This window comes from Mustela lutreola, chromosome 16 (genome assembly GCF_030435805.1).
Source record: "Mustela lutreola isolate mMusLut2 chromosome 16, mMusLut2.pri, whole genome shotgun sequence".
Taxonomy (NCBI): Eukaryota; Metazoa; Chordata; class Mammalia; order Carnivora; family Mustelidae; genus Mustela; species Mustela lutreola.
This window is the reverse complement of record NC_081305.1, coordinates 1,808,073-1,832,284: the sequence shown is the minus strand read 5'-3', so window position 1 is coordinate 1,832,284 and position 24,212 is coordinate 1,808,073. Positions and strand designations below refer to the sequence as shown.

Sequence of the window (24,212 nt, the reverse complement as noted above, 5' to 3'; positions counted from 1 at the left end):
CATGCCAAGACTTAGATGAAATGACATTCAAGGTCTGCACAGAGAAACTGGCCAACGACAGCCAGTGATCCTGACGGCCCCTGATTTTGCTCCCACCCAGGGCTGGCATCTTTTTCTACCTCTGGTTTGGGGAGAATCAAGAGCCCTCGCACAATCTCGAGGCACCCCCACGTTAACGGCCATCTTGTGTGGTACGGTTTACTTGTCCACGCACGTACGGCCGGGAGGAGCGTTAAAACCGGAGGACGAGCTGCGGTGGTTGGAAGAGGACAGGCGACACCTCCGGCAACCTTGGGGTGATCTTCATCCTTGGGAACGACCGCCCCCAGAGAGGGCGAGGAGCTGTAGCTGTGAGTTGCTGGGGTCTCGCGAGGCAATAGGGGCCCCCAAACTCCTTCCTCACCTTTGCCCCAGCCCTGGAAAGTAGGAATCAGCGTTGGTGACATTTTACAGAGGAGGAGAAAGGGACGTCGAGCCATCCTCATGAAGCATACGGTCTCTTCTGGTGGCTACTGCTCTGTACCAAGCCACCCCAAGACTTAGCGACTTAAACCAGGGTGATACAGACGGAGCGTTCGTGTCCTTCAACCTCCAATGTGGCTGTATTTGGAGTAAGAAGTAATTACGGCTCAATGAGGTCATAAGGGTGGGGTGCGGATCCCACTGGATTAGTGTCCTTTGAAGAAGAGTCGCCAGAGGGTTTTCTCATTCTCTCCCTTCCCACCCACCCTCAACCCCCTGCCACATGAGGTGACAGGGAGAAAGTGGCCATCTGCCAGCCAGGAGCACAGCTCTCCCCAGAACCTGACCCTATTGGCACTCTGAGCTCGATTTCCAACCTCCAGTATCGTAGAAATAAATTCCCAGGACGGGAAGCACTCAGTGTGTGGTGTTCTGTTTCGGCAGCCTGAGCAGACTGACACGGGGCTTCGCGTGCTTTTTCTGTAAAGGGCAAGGTATTGAGTTGTTTATGGGCCACATGGTTTCCATGGAAACTCTTCAACCCAGACGCTGTGGTGTGAAAGCGACTGTAGCTGTGTGTACGTGGGCGGGCATGGCTGTGTTCCAGTCAAGCTTTGTCCCTAAAACAAGCATTTGGCCCCTGACCTAGTAGTTTGCATGACCTCTGCCTGGCTTCATAACATTTATTTGGTTCAGATACAGGAATTATGATGGATGAATGGATGAGAAAAATGCGTGTGTATATAATGTCATGAAATATTATGAAGCCATACAAAAGGAAATCTCGTCATTTGCACCAGCATGGATGGACCTCGGGGACATTACGCTAAGTGAAATGAGTCAGACAGAGAAAAACAAACACCATACGATCTCGCCTATACGCGGAATCTAGAGAAAACAAAGCAAACTAAACTCACGGGTGCAGAGAACTGACCGATGGCTGCCAGAGAAGGTGGGCTGAATGTATGAAGCGGGGTCGAAAGGCACAAACTTCCTGCCGTAAAAGAAACAGATCACAGAGATCTAATGAACACTGCGGTGCCCATCTGAAAGTCGCCAAGTGCGTAGACCTGGAAAGTTCTCCCTGGAGGAGACACACCATGTGACAACGTGGGGTGACGGGTGTTGGCTAGACTTCCGGCTTGGTCACGTTGCAATGCACACACGGATCCCCTATGTTGCCCCCCGAAGCTCTGGCATTATAACGCCACTTTTACACGTTGAAACCATGACGAGACACAGGAGGAAAACTCTGTGGGTGGGGTCTCCGAGCGTCCGTGGGCACGTGCAGAAGCCGTGTGGCCATTTACGTGACCTTCAAAGTCACATTGCATCACCGGGGTGAGACGCAGCAGCAGGAGGCATGTCCAAAACTCAGTAGCGGGTGGGGGGCGTCCCTCATCTGGGGCACCCAGGAGACTTTCTGCCACGGAGACTGGAAAATTTCTGGGCCACGAGGAGAGGGAGCAGGTGAGGGAGAGAGTGCCCGGGAGTGGAGGCCAGAGAGCTTGCCGCTGGGAGACCAGCCCGCTTGGACGGCTGTCCCGCTCTGGCCGTCTGTCGTCCCTTTGCCTTCCCTTCCGCCGGGCACTGCACAGAGGCAGCCCCACGCTGGTCCTTTAGACAGGTGAGTACGGCAGCGCGGGTCACCCAAGGAGCGCCGATGAGGTCGCTAAGGTAGGGTTCCCGTCCCAGAGCCTGGTGCCCAGAGCCATGAAATTCTGCGTGGTGCTATGGCTTTTTGTTTTCCCTTCTGGTTTCTGTTTCGAAATTGCTGGGGGTGGGTCCTGTGTTTGTCGACCTACAGAGTTTCCTCCAAAATGAAATCAAAACCACCCGCCATCCATGACGGGAGAATGATTTCCAGACGGGACAAAACGAACGCCTCTAATGACTGCATTTCAGAGACTGAAGTCCGTCAGGGCTGAAGCCAGCATGACCAGGACCATGCGTGGGAGAGGAGGGACGGGGGCTGGGGGAGGTGGGGGCACAGGTCCCTCGGAATTGCCGGGGGAAGGGTGTGTATCAGCAGAGGTAGAAGGTGCTGACCAGAAATTGCTTGAAGCCTCAAGTCCTCATTTTCCAACAAGATCTTGGTTGTGATCCACTGCTGGGTGAGGAAAGGCTGCTGAATCAGCAAGAAGCCTGGATGGGGAGTAAAATGGAAGAAATTCCGTGCAGAGTGTAAAGGCAACAGCGATTTTATGTCAGTGAGGTTTGGGGGGAGCAGGCCGACAGTCGGGAGTCCCACGTAGGAATCCACGACCTTCGAGGAGGGGCTGGACTCCTGATAACACCACTGTTTCCCCTTCTCCCGTGCCTCCCATGCCCCAGACGCCAGCTCCTTGAATCCCCAGGGCAATTCGTGGGAACTAGTATCTGCCCGTTTTACAGATGAGAAAACTGAGCTCAGAGGTAGTAAGTGACGGCCCAAACCGCACAGCTGGCCCGCTCCGGAGGCAGAGCACGAGCCGGAAGCTGGTGAAGAAGAGCGGGTCTGTGCGCACATTCACAATATGCAATTTTTCCTTTACACCGGACAGCCCCAAGACAGTACTTCCTACAGATAAACAAAAGAAAAAAAATGGAAACATAGTAGGAAGTCTGATAATTCCTAGGCGCAGCCAGGAGGACGCCGAGAGCCAGGAGGACACCGAGAGCCAGGAGGACACAGCACTGCGGGGCGAGAAGGAAACTGCTCTCAGCTCTGTTAACTCCCAGATCAGATCTGCTTGACCCAGCAATTCTACCCCTAGGCCAAACTCCCTAAATATGCCTTCACAGATGGGGTAGGGTGGGGGGTAGGGTGGTAACTGCTCTCCAGCAGGTGGAGGTTTAGGGAGGGAGGGGTCTTTGGAGCCCCAAGCAAGAGAGAAAGTTGAGCTTGAACTCTGGGACTCCTGGAGGGGCTGGTTTTCCCGGGAGAGCCTGTTCAGCCAAAGATGGGATCGGTCTTCCCATCTTTGGGAAGCAGGAGAAGGTGTGAGCTTCCGGTTAATTGGGGTTAAATGTCAGGCTGTCTACCTGGCTTGCAATTCCTGTCTCCCTGACCGCGGAGTCCCAGGCTGGCACTGCAATCAGCCGCGACCCTGTGCAGTCCCCCCCCCCCCCCCCCCCCCCGCAGCACGGCCGTTCCGGGAGAGCTGAGAACCAGGCTCCTGTCTGCGGATTTATGGCCCAGGAAATGCATTTTAAATTGGTCCCAGGATACTTGGATCCAGGAACCAGACATCATCACTTGGGGGTGGGGTAGGGGGAGTATATGGAGAAAGACCTAGTAACGCCCTGGTGACCATCCCACTTTGCTCCCCCAAAGCGCAACCGCTCCCGGAGTTGGGGGCTACCTGTTGGTCAGGGCGCAGGGAAGGGATGGCATTTGGGTATCTTTATGCCAGGACATGTACATGTGGCCGGACTTCCTATTGATTTATGGGGAGAGGACATTCACCAACTACATGTTTTCTGGGGCGGTTGTCCCCCTTCCTGCAGCATGTGGAGCCAAAGCTGCCCATAAGGAAGACGGATGGATTATTTGTCTTAGGGAAAACCACCTGTGGTCTGCCAAGAGCCTCTCCAGTCCAGCCAGGGACAGGTGTCGCAGACAGGAGCCAGGAGCCAGGGGCGAGGCGCAGGGTGGGAGCGAGGGGTGCCCCGAACGCCCCGGGGCCTGCTCTGCCAGGCTTCACCTCCAGGCTCGCTCCCGGGAGGGGGAGGAGAGCGCCTTGGGTGCTGGGCGCCTTCCCGTTACGCAGTTCCTGTCCCTTTAAATCCAAGTCCCGGGAAAGGGGGGGCTGGGGCGACCTGTCTGGACCCCTATTTCCAGGCCTGCCCCATTGAGGGGGGAGCCCGGCGAGGGGAGCGCCGGCCGAGGGGTGCGGGAGGGCGGGCGCCCGGGGTCCCCGCCGCTGTCCTGCGCCCTCCGGCCCGGCGGGGCAGCGCCCCTCTCCAGACTGCCCGCGCGCCCGGGGCAGGGGGCCGGCTCAGGCGCGCGCGGGTCGAGGTGGGGCGGGCGTGCGGGAAGCCCGTGCGGGGGCGAGCGGGTGGGAGTCGCGCACGCAGAGGACCGGGTCGGGGGCGGGTGGGGCGGTGCGCGAGCGGAGGGTCGGGTCGGGGGCGCGCAGGGGGACGCGCGAGGCCGGGGCCCGGGTCGGGGGCGCGCGGGCGCTGGCGGGGAGCCGATCGGGGAGGGGGGCGCGGGCGGGGCGCGGGTCGGGGGCGCGCGGGTCGGGGGCGCGGGTGGGGTGCGGGCGCGCGCCGCGCCGGCCCGAGTGCGCGAGCCGGGCCCCGAGCGCACGCCGCCGCCGCCGCCGCCGCCGCCGCCCGCCCGCCCCGCCGCATTGCTGCTGCCGCCGCCGCCCGGCCCGGCCCGCGGCCCCCAATATGGTGCAGCCGCCCGCGCCGCCGCCCGTGCCGCCGCCGCCCGCGGGCCCCGCCGCCGCCCTCGGGCGCCCGCAGCGCGGCAGCCGCAGGTGGGGGGCTGCGCCCCGGGCCTGAGCCGGCCGCCGTCCCCGCCCCGGCCTGCGCGGCCAAGCCCGGCGGGCTCGCCTCCGAGGGGCACTTGCCGCTGAGGTGGAGCGTTTGCACCAGACGCTCCTGCTCCTGCCCCCTCCCTCCCCCTCCCCTCCCCTCCCCCTCCCTCCTCCCCTCCGGTCCTGTCTCCAGCGGGAGCGCGAGACGCTGGCCAGGCTCCGCGGCGCAGCTCGGAACGAATAATCGCCCCCGGTTGACTTGGATTCCGCCGGAGCCGCGCCGCGGCCGCCGCCGCCCGGGACCCGCTCGCCGTGTTTTTCGCTTTCTCCATTCTTCCTTAAAAAAAAAAAAAAAAAGGCAAAACCAAACCAGCCAGCCAGCCAACCAAGAACCCGGTTTGTTGATCGCCTTGTGTTTTTTTTTGTTTTTTTTTTTTGTTTTTTTTCACCGTTTGCGGGATTTGCAAACCGAGTTACATGCATGTCCAGTGGGGGTAGGTTTAATTTTGACGACGGAGGGTCCTACTGTGGCGGCTGGGCCGACGGCAAGGCGCACGGCCATGGCGTCTGCACCGGCCCCAAGGGCCAGGGCGAATACACCGGCTCGTGGAGCCACGGCTTCGAGGTGCTGGGCGTCTACACCTGGCCCAGCGGCAACACGTACCAGGGCACTTGGGCGCAGGGCAAGCGCCACGGCATCGGCCTGGAGAGCAAGGGGAAGTGGGTGTACAAGGGCGAGTGGACGCACGGATTCAAGGGGCGCTACGGGGTGCGGGAGTGCACGGGCAACGGGGCCAAGTACGAAGGCACCTGGAGCAACGGGCTGCAGGACGGATACGGCACGGAGACCTACTCCGATGGAGGTAGGTGCCGCCGCGGGCGGGCTGGGCGCGGGCGGGGGAGCCGGCTTCTCTTGCCTCTTATGTTTACCTCTGGGGAAGTTGAGCTTCTCCCTTCAGTGGGGCCCTGTGCACCTGGAGCATCTCCTGGGGCTTCCTGGAAGCCATAGTTGCCCTGGCTACAGGTTGCCCCACTGCCTGGTGGGGGACAGCACCCCCGTACCAGCTGAAGGGTGTTGGGGGCTTTCCAGGCACAGAACCAGGCCCAGAACCACAGGGCTGAGACCAGAGACTGTTAGTGCATGAGCCAAGCGCAGGCCAGAGACCTGCTGGAAAGGCCAGACTGGGCCCTGCGCCCAGGGCCTCATCTGGGACCCACCAAGGGCAGAGGGGAGCAGGGAGACGGCCCCTTGCCCTTGTTGGTAGAGCTCCGTGGTGCCAGGCCGCCAGGAGTCAGGCCCCAGCTCTGTTCCTTGTTTTGCTGCCGTGCCGAAAGGCCTCCCTTAGTCCTGATCAACCCAAGCCAATGGAAAGGGAGCGATTGGGAGAGGGACACAAACCCAGAGCAACACAACACGGCAATAAACTTCTAGGTGGTTGGACGCGGCTAGCACAGCCAGAGAGGCTGCTGGAGGGAGGGGAGGCCCATCTGTTAGCGAGAGCCCAGGAATCTTGCCTTCCAGTGGCTGAATCATTTTCACGGTAGTTCAGGGAATGCTCTGTGCCTCCGTTCCAGCCGCCACATCCAGGGCTGAGTCTGTCCGCCTGCCCTGGCTGCAAGATGGGTTCTGTGCACAGAGCCCTGGCCGGCTGTGCAGCTTCCCCCTTGTCCCGGACACGCCAGTGTCCGAGGCGTGGAGTGTTTACTGTTCCTGGAAGCTAGACCCCAAACAAGCCGGCTCTCCAGATGCCCCCTTCCCCCATCCGGGAGCTTATCCCCAGAGTGGCTCCGTGCTTCCCTCTGGGTAATTTCTCAGGCATGGATGCCTGGGGAAGGCGTGGGGCACGGAACTGACTCGTGTGCTTCTGCCGGGCATGGAAATCGTGAACGTACGTGTGGTCTTCTCCCTGCCTGCCGCCTTAGCGTCTCATGAAGCAGGCACCGAACACCTGCTCCCCGGCCACATCCAGGACTGACGGAGGGCTGGAGAGTAATTATTATTTTGGCTTATGCAACCGAGAGGCAGGGTTCATTACTACTCAAAGGGGAGGAGGCGTGGGGGGGCAGTTAATTATATAATGCTCCTGCCTGTCAAAGCCGTGCCCAGCCTTGTCCCAGGCGGCCTCTTCTGTGCTCTCGTTGTTTTCATGGAGCAGGTTGGAGAGCATCCGTGACCCTGGGGCGCAGGGGCTGGACTGAGCAGACAGCCCTCTCTGGGTTTCAGGCCGTGTGTGCGTGCAGGAGTGTGTGCGCGCGCGCGGCGAGGCTCGGGCAGCAGATGTGGGTGGCCGAGGTGGGTGGCTCAGCAGCCGGGCGCTCCCAGCTGGGCTTTTTGGGAGCCTAGGGGTAGTTGTCCCCCTGGGGGCTCTGGCCGTGCGACTCTGAGGATCTGTCTCTCCAGAGGTGTTCCCAGCTGTGCCTGAGCCAGGAAAGCAGCTTTGCGGCCTCCTGTGGGAGCCTGAGGAGAGGAGCCAGGCCCTGTCTCTGTGGATCTCCCCAGAATAGCTAAGAGTGCGAGCTAGCCCTCCAGGCTGCCCATTTTCCCCGAACCTCTTGGGCGGCCTGCAGAAATCCGTCCTTCATTCAACAGATACTGCTATGGGCAGGTGCTCTGGGCTCTGGAAACCAGCGGTGAGCAGAGCAGACAGAAGTCCTGGTCCTCAGCTTCATTTCAGAGGGAAGGGTAGTAATCTCCTCTGTGCTCACTGGGGGAAGACAGGCTCTGATTCGGCAGCTGCCCATGAGTTTAGGGTCTGATGCTTCCTGACGTGGATCAGTGTTCTTGGGTCTCTGTCTCCCATCCAAGTGGCTGCATAGGGTTCTGCTCCCTAAAGCTCCTCACTTAGGTCCTCCCATGGTGCGGGCGGGGGTCAGGTCCAGTGTGCAGAGGAGGCCGGAGCCCCCAGCCTGTAGTGGCAGAGTCCTGGTGGGAACGTTGGTTTGTCCCGAGTGCAGCCCCGATTTCCCACATCACAGCACCTGTAGGCCAGCCAGGTAGCAGGGCGCCCGGGCCGGCGGCTCCCTCTTGGTTGGCCACGTGGCATGACGGAAAATTGGGATGATCAGACCAGACATCTGGTCAGAAAGGGGCCACCTTTCTGCAGCATGGTCCATGCTTCTCACCAGGAAGGAAGTGACTTGCCCTCCAGCAGTGCATCAGGCAAGCAGAGCCCAAGGGGGGTGTTGCGGCGTGGTTCTGGCTGCCTTCTCCCCGGTTGGCGGGTGGGCGTGGCACCTCATGCCCAGGAAGGGCAGGCGGAGCCTTAACGAGTTCGTCGTCCTGACTCCAGTCCGACTTTTCCTTTGCACGAGGGATGGGAACATGGGGCAGACATCAGCACAGCTCCTGAACTCCAGCCCAGCTCCCACTGCTGACTTTGGGAAACAGCGATTTTCATGAATAATGCACAAACGGCAAATGTATCCTACATTTGGCTGGAATTGGAATGGACTCCATTTCAACTGGGGCCCCTTCTGCCAACCCCTCCTCCTCCGGGGTTCATCCTCCCGCAAGTGCAAGGCAGGCGTTTTCTACCGAAGTGAGCCAAGTGATTTCCACAGTTGGTCGGTCTGCCGGGGGACCCCTTGGAGATGGTGAGGCCCTTGGGATGCGGGGCGGGTGGAGCACATGCTGTAGTTGCAGCTGTTCTGCTGTGTGACCTTGGGCGAGTTCCTTAACATCTCTGAGCTTTTGTCTCGTGGTGCCTACAAAGGGCTGATAAGATCCGTAAAGTAAGTGGAGATTGATTGAGGTGTGTGCACGGCTGTGCTGGGCTTACAGTAAGCTCTTGTGGCCACGTATCGCTCTAATGCTCTCACACGACACCTGGAGCGAGTGCCACTTATCATGGTCATGGCTGAACCAATAGCCAGGTGTGGTCGCGGTCATAATGATGCTAAAGGGCAACGTTAAATGCTGAACGCGTGCCGGACGTGGGGCGAGTGTTTGCATGCATTCTAGCCGTAATTCCTCTGCGGGGTTGGTTTCCTCCTTCCCTCCTGTCCCACACTGGGCAGCAGAGGCTCGGAGAGGGCAGACGGCTCAGCTGGTGGGTTGTTGGGCAGCACCAGGATTCGCGCTCAGGACAGTGATTCCAGAACCCCTGCTTTTGTGTGGCACACGTTCTCAAACTCCCTTGTGCAAAACTACCTCCTCGTTCCTTCCTCTTCCTCCGCACCCCGCTTCCCCTCCGGGTGCAGCAGCCTGGAGCTGTCGGCAGAGGCACAGCTGAGCTCCCAGGTGTCTCCTCCGTCCCGCCCGGGTGCGCGCGTCCCCTTCTGCGTGCGCCGGAGCCCTGAGCTCGGCCAGACAGGTAAACAGTTCCTCCTGTGGCCATGTCTGCAGGGCCCCCTGGGACCAGCGTTCCCCCCACGAATAAACCCTCCCACAGCCTGAGAGATGTGAGTCATCTCACACACCAGGCCTCCCCCCTCAAATGCAGATTCCGTTCACTGGCCCAGATCCCTCGGCCCACACAAATCACACACGCCCACGGTTAAAATTCCAGGCCCTCTGCGCCTGTGCGCACACACACGCACAATACACCTGTCACCCAGAGATGTTTCCACCCCGTCCCCCAAAACACAGCCACGTGTACCCTCCAGATCCCTCCCAGTGCGCCTGCTCCCCAGAAGCAGGAATCCCTGGGAAGGGAGAGCGCCAGCCTTCCAGGAGGGCTCAGGTTGCAGAGGGGCAGTGATGCGTTGTTTCCACTTTAAACAGGAGTTTATACCCTCCGTGCCCCTGTTGCTGGGGAAGCAGCCCTCATCCAAACAAAATAAAGGGCCAGGGGGCTTATTTTTGATACCAGACCATGAATATGCGAAAACAAACTTTAAAAAAAGAAAGAAAGAAAGAAAGAAAGAAAGAAATCCAAATGCCCAGGTTAGGAAGGAAGGAAGCAGGTTCACGGACATGGGCCACGGGCGACGTAGGCCACTGGGGATTCGTTTCAGAAACAAAAGCAGCTCTCAGCCGCCAGAGATAAAAGCCTGTCCTCACAGATTCTGGTTCAGCCACTTTGGCAGGGGAAGAGGCTCCAGGAGGTGAAAGGAAGAAGAAAAAGCACATAACTAGTTCTTTGTTGCCAATAATAGCTGAGAAAGAGTGTTACCGCACGCGCCCCTCACCCAACACAGCCCTGGAGCGAAGTGGGTGCTTTAGATCAGGAGCCCCACCGCACGCTGGTGAGGAGGGTCAGCACCCTCCGGAAATAGCCCTGCCGCTGCCGCGGAGTTCGCGAGAAGCCCTGGCTGACGGCGACAGTCCTCCCAGCTGACCGAGGGAAGAGGGGGCACGGCCCAGAAGACAGAGAGTGCCGGTGGCTGCTGGGGGAAAGCCAGGAAGCTCTGCTGCTGTTCCTGGAGGCTCACTGGCCTCTTCGCTCTCCCCCAGGCCTGCACAACTCCACAGTCAAGTGGCCGTGGTCTCTGAGCTGACAGGGTCGCCAGCCCAGCGTCACAGTGACAAAAGACGTGTGGGTCCGTGGGATCTCGAGGGGACGATGTTTGTTTGGACTTCCCACCGTGGTCACCCCTCTTAGATCAGCCACTGCCCCAGTTTAGGGTCTCCTGCCTCCTGCGGGGCACACGGTGGGTGGGTGAGCGCCGCCCTGGGTCCTGGCTTTGCCTCCGACTGGCTCTGTGCGTCCCACCAGGGGTTCTCTTGGACTCTCTGTGTCTTCCTTTAGGACAGAGGAGCGGCGGGTCCCTTCAGCACCGTGGAGAGCGCCACACCCCCGGCTGGCTCCGCTTCCTTCTCTCCGGACAACCCCTTGTAGCCAAGACCTTCCTGGCCAGTGACCCCCACCTGGCTCTGACCCATCCAGTACCCTCGGCCATGAGAAGTTTTTCTGTCCCTGCCCGTCTCAGGTTGGGTGCGCCTCTGTGCTCGCGGGGCGTGCAGGGGCTATGCCGAGGCTGGCGAGGGAATGACGCTGCCTGTGACAGCCAATGAGAGGCCACCTTCCTCCTCACGTCAGAACCCGTGGGTTCCTCCTCTAGACCCACCCGTGGCTGCTGGCCACACGTGGCCTTTCCAATTTGAATCTGAATGAATTTCGAGGAAATAAAACATAGATAATCAGAGTTTGCCTCTCACTAGCCGTATTTCAGGGGCTCGATGGCCACATGGGACGCGTGGATGGTGTAGAGATAGAACACGTCCCCCATCACAGAAGGCTCTGCTGGAGCGTGAGCCTCTTGTGGGGAGGCACGGGTCTGTGCCGGTCCCTGCCGGGCGTGCAGGGCCTGTGGTGGCACCGGCATGCTGTTTGCGGAATGAACCAAGGCCGCGCCTCCCCACCATCTCGCCGCATGTCGCCTCACTGCAAGCCCCTGCAGCGGGCATGGGGAGCTAAAAGAGCTTTCCCTGAGACTGTCCTTTAGTGGGGCCAGCCTCGCTCCCTCTTCTCTGACAGCGTCGCCGTGACAGGTCCCCAGTGGGTTTCGCTTTGCTCCTGGCTCCGTCCTTACTCGTAAGACGCTCTGCCATCGTTCCCGTGAGCGAGGTGGATGGCATAGAACAAAGGGGACCTGTTCCGACAGTGTGCTGACGTCCCGAGCGCGCGGTGCCGTTGTGGCCAGAGGACGCGGCGGGAGCACTGTGGAAAGCGTTCGCGGCAAAGCGCTGGGAAGAAGCCGAAAAACAAGCGGCCGTTCCTCTACCGGCTTTGTAACTCTCTTTGCTCTTACGGCTGCTCTGGCGTGACTAGTCCAGTCGCCGAGATGCATTTCCTGAACCCTCTGCTAGGCTGGAGGGGGAAAGCCACAGAGCCCAGGGCGGCCTTTAGGAAGTCGACCTGGGGTTCCTTGCTGACCCTCCTGCGCCTTCATCCGTTGAGGCGGCTGTCCCAGAACCCTAGAGACGGGAGGCTTCTAACCAGCCGTGTGTGTCTCTCCTAGCTCCGGGGGCTGGGAAATTCGAGATCAAGGGGCGGGCAGGTTGGTGTTTGGTGAGGGCCTGTTTCTGGGGTGCAGACTGCCAGCCTCCCTGTGTCCTCACGTGGGGAAAAGGGCCGGAGGAGCCCTCGGGGTCTCCTATATCGGGCACGAATCCCATGCCTAGGGCCCGACGCTCACAGACATTCAGTTGCTAGCACGAGGAATACGGTAGGTAGTTAGCAGCGATGTCGAAGACACGAGATGACGTGACTTCTACCAAAAAGTCTGGAAGTGTAACTAAAATGTGTAAAATAACCAAGGGGTTTCTCACGCCAGAGTTTGGGGACTCTGGGGGAACCACCGCAGGGGAGGGAGGGGTCTGAGAAAGGAAGGGGGTTGCGTGTGTCCCTGAGAGCCACAGAAGGGCATCCCAGGGGAGGGGGACCACTGGGCTCAGGCTAAACCATGGCGGGTTGGGGTCTAGGCTCTGAGACTGGGGTGCTGACTCTGCAGGAGGCGTGTCCTCGTAGTGGAGTCATAATACTCTTTCCGTGGGCTGGCCCCCACCTTCCTGGGTGTCCGGAGGTCTCCCTGGTGCTCCTGGAGGCCTCGGGAAGGACCCAGGGTCCTCTGTGCCCCTGGGGGAGCAGGGGTTGGGCAGGATGCTGGCCCCCACTGTCGTTCCTCGAGGTCAGTGCTTTGCAAACTTCACTGTGCGTCAGAATCGCCTGGAAGGTGCCGAAAGCACATTTGCTGGTCTCTCCCTTGAGTTTCTGGCCTGAGATCCTGCCTGATAATGTGCATTTCCAACACGTTTCAGTTGGCGCCACTGCGGCTGGCCTGGGGACCCCCCCTCTAGAAGCATGGCTCTGGGCTGGGGCTTCTTTTTTCTTTGTTTTCAAATTCGGTTAATTAACACAGGGTGTTTTATTAGTTTGAGTTAGTTTCGTGACTCATCAGCTGCGTGGAAGGCCCAGTGCTCATGCGTCCCGCGCCCTCCTGAGTGCCCATCCCCCCACCCCCCACCTGCCCTCGGTTAGTTTCCTGGAGTTAAGAGTCTCCTATTCCTGGAGTTAAGAGTCTCTTATGATTTCCTCTTATTTTTCCCTCCCTTCCCCTGTGTTCGTCTGTCTTGTCTCTTAAATTGCACACATGAGTGAGATCATGAGGATTGACTTCACGCAGCATAATAGCCTCTAGTTGCAACCACGTCCTTGCAAATGGCAAGATTTCTTCCTTTCTGATGGCTGCGTGGTTTTCCATGGTCTATATGGGCCACATCTTCTTGAGCCATCCGTCTGCTGATGGACATCTGGGCTCTTTGCACAGTTTGGCTGCTGTGGACATCGCTGCTGTAAACACTGGGGTGCACGTGCCCCTTCGGGTCACTGTGTTTGTATCCTTTGGGTTAAGTATCTTGTAGCACAATTGCTGGGCCGTAGGGTAGTTCTATTTTCAACTTTCTAAGGAACCTCCGTACTGTCTTCCAGAGTGGCTATAAGGCTGGTGCTTCCTTTTTTTTTTTTTTTAAAGATTTTATTTATATCTTTGAGAGAGAGCACGAGAAAGCATGAGAGGGAAGGAGGTCAGAGGGAGAAGCAGACTCCCCATGGAGCTGGGAACCCGACGGGACTCGATCCCGGGACTCCGGGATCATGACCTGAGCAGAAGGCAGTCGTCCAACAAACTGAGCCACCCGGGCGCCCAAGTGTGGGGCTTCTTAATGCCAGCCGTACAGCAGAGCCACTGAGGCTGGTTCCCCAGGGAGACCGTTAGACGTGCAGAATCCCAGCACCGTGCCCTCAGCCCCAGCCCAGGGGCCTCCAGGGCCGGAAGCCCACGTTTGCGAGATGTCCGGGTGGCTCGAATGGAGGACCTAGTGCACTAGTCCCAACCTCGGCACCCCGTGGAGTCGTCTGGCTGCGTTGGGAAATGCTGATGCCCGGGTCCCACCCGGAGACGCTGACTGAGCTGGTCCGGGTGCAGCCTGGGCATCGGGATTCTTCAGCAACTGTCCCGGTGATCCTGATGTAGAGCTGAGGCGAAGGGCGACTCTCCGGGGGCGTCGCTGGGAGACTGGCTCGGAAGACACGGCTGGAAGGCAGGGCGGCCCCTGACCCGGGTCCCTGATACAAGCCGACGGGGCTGAGCCGCTGCTCTGGACGGTTCTTCAAACGCCGGGTCTGGGGGCTCCTGGAGGAGGTGCTGGGCTTCATTTAGAGTCCAGCAGCCTTGCAGACTCCCCAGCACGTGCCGATGCCCGGCAGGGAGAGCTGCTGTGTGCGCGGCGCCTCCTTGCCTCTGCCTCTGCCTCCGCCTTCCTTACAGGGCGCCGGCCCCCGGGTTTACGGCCCCCCAAGATCCAGAGCAGTCTCTCGGGATCCCACACGGCCTGTGTCTGTGTGAGGGCCCTGGGGTCAGGGCGAGGACACGACCGCGTGCGAACGAACGTCTGCCTCGTTCCGGGTTCTGGCCGGCGCGCTTTGCCGTGGACCTTGTTCCTTTGGGTCCTTAAAGCTGTGCTTCGGGGAGGCCCGCTCTCCCACGTCTGAGGCTTGTGCTCACAGCCTGGGGCGGCTTGGCGAGGCCATGGGGCTGCTGGGCTGTGGGGCCGGCCTAGTGCCGTCTGCAGCACCCGGGGGGGGGGGGCAGGGGCTCCGCCTGGTGGACACTGGTCTTGGCCACCCCCTTGCTGTACAGTTGAGGCAGCAGAGGACCAGGGAGGTGCCCAGGTCTGGTAGTAACGGAGAGGCAGGGGAGGGGGGCCTGGCCTCCCGAAGCCGGGCTTTCCGTGGCAGTGCGTAAACTCATGGTTTCTTCCAGGCTCCTCCGAGAGTGAGGGGAGCCGCGGGTCCTCTCCCAGGAATATGCAGGTTCCTGCACACGTGAGACATTTTGTGGGTACCTGTGGGTGTTCACAGACTCCCCAAGACTTGTCCGTGGACCCCAGGATAGGAACCGTCCCATTCTCCACGGCGGCCCAGGCTCGCGGTGCGCAGCAAGTGGGAAACGAGAGGAGGCGGGAGCCAGCGGCCTCCTACAGCCCATGCGTCCGGAGCAAGGGCCCCGCCTTCCCTTCCTCCTCTGAACGCAGCCCTCCCCGCGTCGAGGCCGCAGGGCCCTCAGCTGCTCCCACAGGACTCCCCGGTCTGCCCCCCCAGACCGCATTTGACCCTCAAAACTTCTTCATCCTCGTGCTCCCCACCAGTCCAGCAACACTCGAGCCTCAGCGAGCATCTGGCCACGAGCTGGGAGCTGCCGGTGCCTTCTTCCGCTCCGTCGTTCTGGGCGGAAGGCAGGTCTCCCCCATTCTGGAGGGGAAAACTGAGGCCCGTGTTCTGCTCGTGGTCTGCTCCTGACCTCCCACCATGGGCTTGCGGGACAGGCTCCCCAGGGAATCTAGCAGAGGGCACGCCTCCGGGGCTGTCTGGGGCAGGGACCCTGGGGCCCACACCTGAGAAGCTCCTGTCCCTCCCTGTTGGCCTCTGCCTCAGGTGAGGACCATTAAGTGGAAAAGAGACCCCTTCGGAGACCCCCGAAGGTGGCAGAGGGGTGGTCTCACTGTAGGGAGCCCGGGAGGGATTTCCTGTGGGGAGAGTTTCAAGTCCTAAGGGAGGCTCGGGCAGGGGCCTCCATGGGAGGCACACACTGCAGACCAGTGCCGGCTCTCTCAGAGGCTGGTAGCAGACGCCAAGGTGAGGGGCTGTGAGCTGGTGCCCCGCTGCCCCTCTGGGGGCCGTGCACGACATTTCTGTGCCCCCCCGACCCGCCCCGCTGTTTGCTTGCTTCCTGGTGAGTTCAAAGGCCCGGCTGTCTGTGGCTTGCTCTGGGGAGCAAAGGCAAGAGCTGGATGCTTTTCGATGAGGCTAGTGTGGGGAGACCAGACCCTCGGAGCCTCCGAGCCCTCTGGGCACACCTGCTCCTGGGAGGGTCCCTTCAAGGTGGATTGGAGGCTGGGGAGGGGGGCGGTGGTGTGCGTGGCAGAGACTGGTGGTCCCTCCCTGAGACCCGCAGCATGGAGAGCTGCAGAGATCCTGGTTGGCCGATGCGTGGACCAGAGGACGGCCAGCGGCGCGGAGAGCAGGAGAAAGGGCGCGCGGAGGCCCCGAGGAGGCCGGAGCCGGTGTGGCTCGTTAGAGGCCAGAGGGTGAGCTCGAGGGGGTGTGGGTCTGAGCGCAGCTTCCCGGCCCCCGGAGGGCAGGCACAGAAGGATTCAAGCGCGGCAGCCTCGTCGGCTGGTGTTCGTGTTCTTGTGATTGAGTTTGAATTCCGAGCTGCTTGTAGACTCACCCGCGGCGGTGACACACGCGGAGGCCTCCCCTGCGCTCTCCAGGCAGTCTCCCCGCAGGAAGCCCTGACGTAAGGACCGCACGGGCTGCGGCGGGGCTGTCCACGGAGACACAGAGCGTGCCATCAGCGGGGAGCCCCAGCCGCCCTGCCCAGCCACGCGCGCTCGCTCCCCTCCCCCACACCCGCTCCGCTGCTCTCCCTCCTGGCGCTCTCTCATTTCCAGAATGTTCTATCCATGGGATCGTACGGGGTGCCACCTTTCGGGACGGGCTTTTTTCGCTCCCTCTGGTTCTCTGGAGAGCCACCCAGGTCGCGTGTGCTTCCACACTCCGTCCCTTTTCCCTGCTGCAGACCAGGGTCCTGCGGTGTGCGTGTGCATGGACCGCGGCTTGTGTGACCACGTGCCATCAAAGACCACGAGCCGTCGAGAGGCTGCGATGAGTCCCACCCCTGCAGACTTGCACGGAGAGGCCGTTAGGTGAACGTGAGCCTTCGTGTCCCTGGGAGACACGCCGAGGAGCGTGGCTGTTGGACCGTTGCCGTGTGTGTGTGTGTTTGGGTCATCACGTTGGTTGTTGGGTGGGGATGGAATTGGGGGCCAGGGTGGAAGCTGGGGACCCCTGGGAGGGCGCTGCTGTCGGGGGAGGGGAGATGATGGCCCGGGTCTGGGCGGGGCAGTGCGTCGGGGAGACACAGCGCCCTGAGGGTTGGCGGTGGGCTGCGCAGGCGGGCGGAGCCGGGACAGCCAGCTCCCAGGTCAGGGCCGACCTCCTGTTTCAGAGGGGGCTCCGAGGGCGGGGGGGTGTGCGGTGGGAGAGCCTGGAGGGTGAGGGTGGAGTGCGCAGAGAGAAGGCGGCTCTGATCCAGGTGGGGGCACCGTCCACGGGGAGGCGGCACGAAGTCGGGAGGGCCCAGACTGAAGGGAAGAAGCTCCAGGACTCAGAATTGGGGGGGAGAGGGAGGGTGACCGGGCGGTGGACGTAGTCAGGCAGGCGGAGGGGAGGGCGCTCCTGGGGTTGAGGCAGGGAAGACAGCAGAGACAAAGACGGCCCGGGGTTCAGCCCCGGGTCCCCCCTTCTCGTCCGGGAGGCCTCCTGACCATCCCTGCACGCCACGAGGCCAGGAGCAGGCGGCTGTGCCCCTTCGAAGACGAGGAGGCCACGGTTGGGGGACGCGGGGACCTGCCCACGCCCCTTGGACAGCAGCAAGGGAATTGCACGACATAGGTCCCGAGCCCCGCGGGAGGGTCCCGCAGGCAAAGGTTTCTGCGCGTCCCCTGGTCACCCCCTTGGGCTTCCTGTCCCGGACAGGTGGCTCCGTGTCGCGCCGGCACCAGGAGGGGACAGACAGTCGTGCAGTGACATGGATTTGATATCATCCTTGTGCAGGTACAAGTGACCGGTCACAAAGGTTGCCTGCGGAAGTATACACTTCAGCGGTGTCTAGTCTGTCACCCCCTAATTTTAGAACATTTTTCTCCCCTGAGAAAGAGACCCCGCCTGCGCTGAGTCCCGCCCTGGGCCACCCTGACCTGCTTTCTGTCTCGGGAGCGGCTGGGCCTAGACACTTGGTGTGGACGGGCGTCTCCCTGAGGACTGGCCAGGCCGGTCTGTCCACGTGTCCGTGGGCCGCGCGCATGTCTTTGGAGACGTATCTGTTCAGGTCCTTGCCCGCTTTAAAGTTGGGTTATTTGATTTTCTGTAGTTGAGTTGTCAATTTTTAAAAAATACATTGTAAACAGTGACTTGATGTCCAGCGCTTGACCCCTCCGCCGGGATCCCGTGTGGCCGCTGCCTGCCCCAGGGCACAGTGGATTCCTTGAAATAAGCTCGATGCCTTTGTCTTGCCCCAGAACACCGAGCGTGGCACCAGGCACACAGTAGGGCTTCAGCTGATGTTGACTTGATGGACGTAGGACCACCGCCTATGGGCGAGGCGGTCGGGATGCTGTGCGGGCCGTGCCGTGGGGGCTCGGAGGGGTCTGCTTCCCCCGCCGGGGAGAACAGCCGCGGTGTCTGCCCGCGGGTGTTTAGTGAGCGCTGACTGTGTGCCTGGCCATGAGCCGGCTCCGGCACGAGGGGACCGTGCCCGTACATGTGTTACATGACTCCCCGTTCCTGCTGACGGGATGGAAGGAACGGGGCCGGGGAGACAGGAGAGACAGCAGGTGTGAGACAGCCTGCGGGGGAAGGGCTTTCCCCCGGAGATGGTGGGGAGAGGTGGGCAGGCTGGGGGGGTCCCCGGTGCTCCAGGAGGAGGGTTTGTAAGCATGCGCGGGCCGAGGAGCGCGGGGAGCCAGCGTGGCCGTGTCCTGCAGCCCCGTGTCGAGGCTTTGGGCCGTCCCTGGCCATGGAGGCTGCAGCCTAACCCTTTGGGTCTGCCCAGAGCCCAAACCCTGGAAACCTGTAAACCCGCTGGGGACGGAGGGCCTGGCCTGGTTGCTCTCCTGCATGCCACGCCACCCGGACAGCGTGGGGCCGAGCGGCTGTGTCTGCGGGGCAGGGCTCCATCTGGAGGAAGTGAGCTGTGGATCCCGGAGAGAGTGCGGCAGGAAGACAGCGGAGGTCAAGGTTTCCTTGGGGCTGGATGCGGCCCTGGAGACCGTGGCCACGAAGTGTCCACCAGCGCGGAGTGTCCTGTCAGCCGGAGGCCGGGGCTGGGGCGAGAGGCGGGCAGGAGTGCGCCGGTCGGGGGTGCGGCGGACGTTAGCGGACAGACGGGGAGGAGGAAGGGAAGGCAGGAGAGACCAGGAGAGGGGGAGAGAGACAGAGATGGGGAGAGAGACAGAGATGGAGAGAGAGACAGAGATGGGGAGAGAGACAGAGATGGGGAGACAGAGACAGAGATGGGGAGAGAGACAGAGATGGGGAGAGAGACAGAGATGGGGAGACAGAGGGAGACAGAGACAGAGATGGGGAGAGAGACAGAGATGGGGAGAGAGACCGAGAGGCCGCAGGGGTCAGCACCAGGGCTTCCAAGTGCCCTCCTACGCTGCTGCCCCTCAGGAGGGCCGGCAGACCCCTGCCTGCAGGCCTTCCCCTCCACCCACGGCGGCCGGAGGAGCTCCTGTAGAAACATCCAGAACCCCCTCGGGGGTGTCGAGGCCCTCCAGCCGGGGCACCCAGGAGTGCGTCCGCCCTGAGGTGGGAAGGTCTGGTTTATTCCTCGATGCAGGAATTCCTGCGGGAACCCTGGAGGGGGGAGGCGTCTAGCCTGTGGTAGGGCCGGGTTTTGCAGGGGTGGATCGGTGCGGGTCTGAGCGTGGGGCCGGGCTTTGCGGGGTTCACTCTGCTCTTCCTCTGGTAGCCTCAGGGACTCTGGCTGGTGGCTGAGGAAGGAGTTTCAGGAAAACCCAACGTCCAGGGCCTGTCCTCCTGGACTGGGACAGGCGTCCGGAAGGAGTCATCACGGGGGTGTAGGTGAAGGGCTGTGTGCTGGCCGCCGGCCGGCCGGGCCCCTGCTGCCCCTCCCTCTGCTCTCCCGGTCTCCCCTCGGAGCTGCTCTGTCCGGAGATGCCTGTGCAGCCCCCCGTATCCCTCTTTGCTCTGAGCAGCAGCGTCCCGGGGGCACAAGGACACACTGCTGGCTGCGCCTCCTCAGGCCCGGCACGGACTTGGAGCTGGTGTTCATGGGGGTCGCAGGGGCAGGCAGGGACCGGAGCCCTGTGTGTCCTTGGCCTGGGCCACCCTTGGCCGGCCACGCTAGCATCCAGCAGGATAGGTGTGAGGTTCGTCCCGAACTGTCGGGCCCTGCTCTGGGGGGCTGGCCGGGGGGTAGCGCTACCCCAGGACGTTGGCAGCTGCTCTCGGTGCTGTTTCCGTCGCTGACAGAAGCACAGCTTTGACGACCGACTGCCGTGCTTTGCTGCCCGTCTACACCTCGGGTCGAGGCTAGCGAAGAAAGGATGTGCATTCCTTCTGCCCACGCCCCGGGTCCATCCATGGAGCCCCTGAGGGTCTGCACACCCCAGACTGGGGGCCTCCACTCCCACCTCCCACCGTCCCTCGGGAACGGATCTCAGGTCTGAGATCCGACTGTCCCCCTCTGTGTCCCGACGGGGATCCTGACCCGGGCGCTCGACACTGCACAGGCCGTGGGGGTCCCTGGGCTGCGGAGCGGGAGCCCCCCCGGGTGCCCGGGAATCGAGATTGGGGAGGGTTGTTACTTGACGGTTCTGGGACGTGGAGGCGCGTTCCCACGGGCAAGGATGGCCCCCCAGGAAGGCTGCCTCCACCTCCCACCGGGGCCGCTCTTTGCCGGGTACAGAGTCGGTGCAGACAGACCCCACCGGGCACACGCCACACCCGCTGCGGACGCACAAGTCGGGGATTCCTGGTGGGTCAAGAGTCCTACACTTCGCCACCGTCGGCTTTAGGGCCTTTCGTGGCCGCAGAAGGGAAACCCTGTACCCAGCTGTCCTCTCCCTAACCCCCGCCCCTTCACAGCCACCGAATCTTCTCTCTGTCCCTGGGTTTGCCGTCCTGGACCTTTCATGTACAGGCGCCACAGCCCCTGACAGCCCCCTCGGTCCGTGCGTGCAGCCACGCGTGCCAGAGCTCTGTTCCCTCTACGACTTGCCGGTGTCCCAGGCACGGACAGGCCGCCGCCGGCTCCCCCCGTCCGCCGCGGGCTGAAGGGCGCAGGTGTCTTGGGACGGGCGTTTTCTTCTCTCTCGGGGGTGCTCCGAAGCACGGAGCTGCCGGGTCATGGGTGACTCCGGGTTTCATTGTTGGGGGAACTGCCAGACTGTTTCCCAAAGTGTCTGTACCACGGTACCTTTCCACTCAGCTTAGTTTTAAAAAGAATGTTCTGGAAGATCAGAAGTCCTTACCAGCACCACCCCCCGCTCCAGGGGGTGAGGAATGGATTTCTTTCTGGACGTGGCGAAGTCTGTGTTTGGAGAAAACCCTAACAGGGCTGGAGATGGCGGCTGTGCAGGACACGGGGGGCACTCGCTGTCCCCTGCACGTGGTCCCCACCACAGTCCTGCCCCTCGGCCCCCACCCGAAGCCCTGCTCTCCGCCTCCTCCTGCCGGTCATGTTCCCGTCATGTGTCTCTGTCCCTCTAAATCCCAGATCCAAGAGGTTCTTTGCTCTCTGCGTGGTCTCTGCCCAGCTCCTGGACGGTTCTCCGCAGGCGGAGGTGAATGTGTGGTCACGTGGAGTGGGGGGTCTTCTCCCCGTGCTGCAGAAGATGGAGGCTTCGGTGTGGGGAGGGGGGCAGAGGAAGCCCCCTAGCTAAGCAGTGACCGTGATCCGCTCTCTACGGGAGAGGTCTGGGGAGAGGAAATGACACTGACGTGCAAGCTAGTCCCTGTGACCAGACCACCGACCTCCGAGGAGCCCTCTGTTGTTCTCTGGGATGGCAGACTCTGGGAACCCGCATAAAGGTGACAGAGTTCTGGGGCACCCCCAAGAAGATGGCAGGGACCTGGGGGTTCACCCTGGGATGATAACAGGCACAGGGGGCCTCTGTGGGGCCATGGCCATCGGGGGCTCCGTGGGGCTGTGGCAGATACAGGGGCCTCTGGGGGCCGTGGCCATCGGGGGCTCTTTGGGGCTGTGGCAGATACAGGGGCCTCTGGGGGCCGTGGCCATCGGGGGCTCTGTGGGGCTGTGGCAGATACAGGGGCCTCTGGGGGCCGTGGCCAGAAGGTGGGGCCTTTCAGCGGCTCCATCCTTCACTCTCTGGCCGAGTCACCCAAGGTCCCCATGTTCAGTCCCTGTCTTGCTGCAGATCTGGGGGTTGGGTACCATGGTCCCCCTTTTATGGACATGGAGTCTGAGGGTTAGTAACCCGTCCAGCCTCATGGCTGGTGGTGGAGCTCGACTTGCGTCCAAGTGGCCTTGTGGGAGGCCTGCCCCCTGGGAACTGGCCCAGAACTTGGGAAACTGAGGCCTCGAGGTCTTACGGGGGCTTAGTGACAGCCTTGAGGGGGTTGGAGCCCCTGTGTCCCGCTGTGGCCGTGGGTGCGTGTATGGGGTGATGGACCGCAAGCCACGTTGAGAACCTCGTGGCCCCAAGGCGGGGCGCTCAGCCGGGCTCCTGGTGTACCTCTGGTGTGTGTGTGATGCCCCAACCCTGAGAAGCGACACAGAGGGAGCGGCAGGGGCTTCCGTCTGAAGGCCAGATGGAAGCTTGGCCAGCAGGCGGCTTTCCAGCGACAAGACTGTTGGTTCTCACAGGACATGGTGTAAACAGGAAAGTGATGGGGGGCTGCTCCTGCCCAGTCTCCTCCCAGATGCCACCCCTCCCCCGGGTCCGTGCTCTGCGCAGGCCGAGAGTCCGATCGGTTCCCAGACTCTCCGGGTGCTTCTCATGGGAGAACATGGGTTCTCGGCCCCAAGGGGCACTGGTCACCTGGACGGTCACCTGGGTGCCGGCCCACCTACAGGGGCTCTGCCACACTGGGGCTGGGGCCCTGGGAATCTGCATTTCAGCAAGTCCTAGGTGGCGCAGATGCTGCCCAGGAGACCCAGGACAGACCCAGCAGCCATGATGCACGGACAGCCCTCCAGCGGACCCTCTGCTGGCCTACTCCTCAGACCACCACGGCCTCCTAATGAATTTTACTTAAACACGGTGATTGCTTTGGACCAGCACCATCCTCAAGCGCTTTCCAAGTGTCAATCGATAATTTTCCCATAAGAAACACACGGTGGGGCGGGGGGGCCCTCTTGTCATTGTGTCCATTTCACAGATGGAGACAGGTGAGGCTCAGGGGTCAAGGAATCTTCCCAGGGTCGTGTGGCCACGCTCAGACCTGCCCGACTTCTGACCACTCTGGTGGAGGGCCCTTTTTGAGACGGGCTGATCCCTCATTTCCTGCCCGTGTTCCCATTAACCCCTGACCTCAGAGGGACTAGCCTTGCGGGCCTCGGGCGGCTGTGGAGCCTCCGTGCCCACTAGGTGACCCGAGGGGGAGCATGGACCCAGGAAAGGTGTTCCCCGGATGGCGGGATTCGGAGTAACACCGTCTCTGTGCGGCCTTCGGTTCCGGGGGGTGGAGGAGTCAGGGCTGGGGGCACGGGTGGTCCCCGCTCCCTGAGGCCTGGCAGGATGGCAGTCTGGAAGCTGGTGGGGGAGACAGCCAGGTCTTCTCAGCCTGTCGAACCATTCCCGGCCCTCAGAACGAGCCCTCTCTGCGCGAGCGGCTCTGCGCACGGGGGTGTGAGAACCAGCAGGCCTGGGGGCGCGTGTGCGGCTGGAGCCGGGGCCCGCGTTCCTCCGGGGCCCGCGTTCCTCCTTGCTGACTTCTCCCCTGCCTTTCGGACGGTGGTGGGGGCAACTGTCCAGAACCCGGGCCTGGGTCTCTATCAGGCACACCTGGTTACGGTCCTAGCCCAGCTGTGTCCTCCGTGCCAGAAGTTTGGCCCAGTAAGTCTGGGCACCTAGCCGGAGAAGTCCTTGGCGTGGCGCAGACACACTGTGTGCCCTGGGCAGTGTGGGCTGTGCTGTTCCTGTCGGCGGGGAAAGGAGCCTCCGCCCTCCCCTGTGAGGTCAGGGTGACGAGGCGAGCAGAGTCCGTCTCCCTGGGGAGAGCGGCTTGGCAGGGACATGGGGAGCCCCGGCTGGGGTCCGCAGACCCGCTGCGACTTCAGACTTGCACCGCACGGCTGACCTCACGGAGTGTGGGCCTCCCCCGAGGACGGGGGCCGTCAGGGGTCAGAGGTTCCTGTCCGCTCTGCAGGGAGCCAAGCGGGGGATCTCCGCGCTCTCCCTGCTCTGTGATCTTGGGAAAGTGCCCTCGTCTCTCCGCACCCCGTGGGCCCATGTGGAACGACCGCACGTGGCGCTCGACCATGACGGCTCAGCAAGCCGCCGCGGCCCATGCCCTTCAGACACGGCGCTCGTGGTTCTTGACCGCCGGGCTTCCGAGCAGGGGTTTCCAGGTGCGTCCCTGCTGATGGGAACGGGTAGAGGGGCGTCTTCGAGGCGACCAGAATCCTTGAAGGAACCGTCCTTATACGGAAATGAGATTTTGGAAAAGTACTTCCCCGGACCTAACAACTGCCCAGACTTGGAGGAGCAGACTGCCCTCCCCCGGGTGTGGGCGACCATGCACGGCGCAAGCCCCCGGGAGCCGGACGCCCCTGGGGCTGGGGCCG

The 24,212-nt window shown here is 61.9% G+C and overlaps 1 protein-coding gene across 2 annotated transcripts in view; it reads left to right on the top strand.

Moving 5' to 3' along the window:
- The first annotated feature begins 4,921 nt into the window (after nt 1–4,921).
- The window catches only part of JPH3 (junctophilin 3), a 69,724-nt gene continuing 50,433 nt past the window's right edge, over nt 4,922–24,212 (top strand). Inside the window, exons 1-2 of one of the 2 annotated variants that reach the window (XM_059150778.1) lie at nt 4,922–5,794; nt 10,622–11,018. In XM_059150778.1, coding sequence (XP_059006761.1) covers nt 5,413–5,794; nt 10,622–10,887 — 648 coding nt within the window. In that variant the 5' untranslated portion in view covers nt 4,922–5,412 and the 3' untranslated portion in view covers nt 10,888–11,018. Of the gene's footprint in view, nt 5,795–10,621; nt 11,019–24,212 lie in introns of those variants that run through there. The other variant, XM_059150777.1, reaches the window with a different exon arrangement.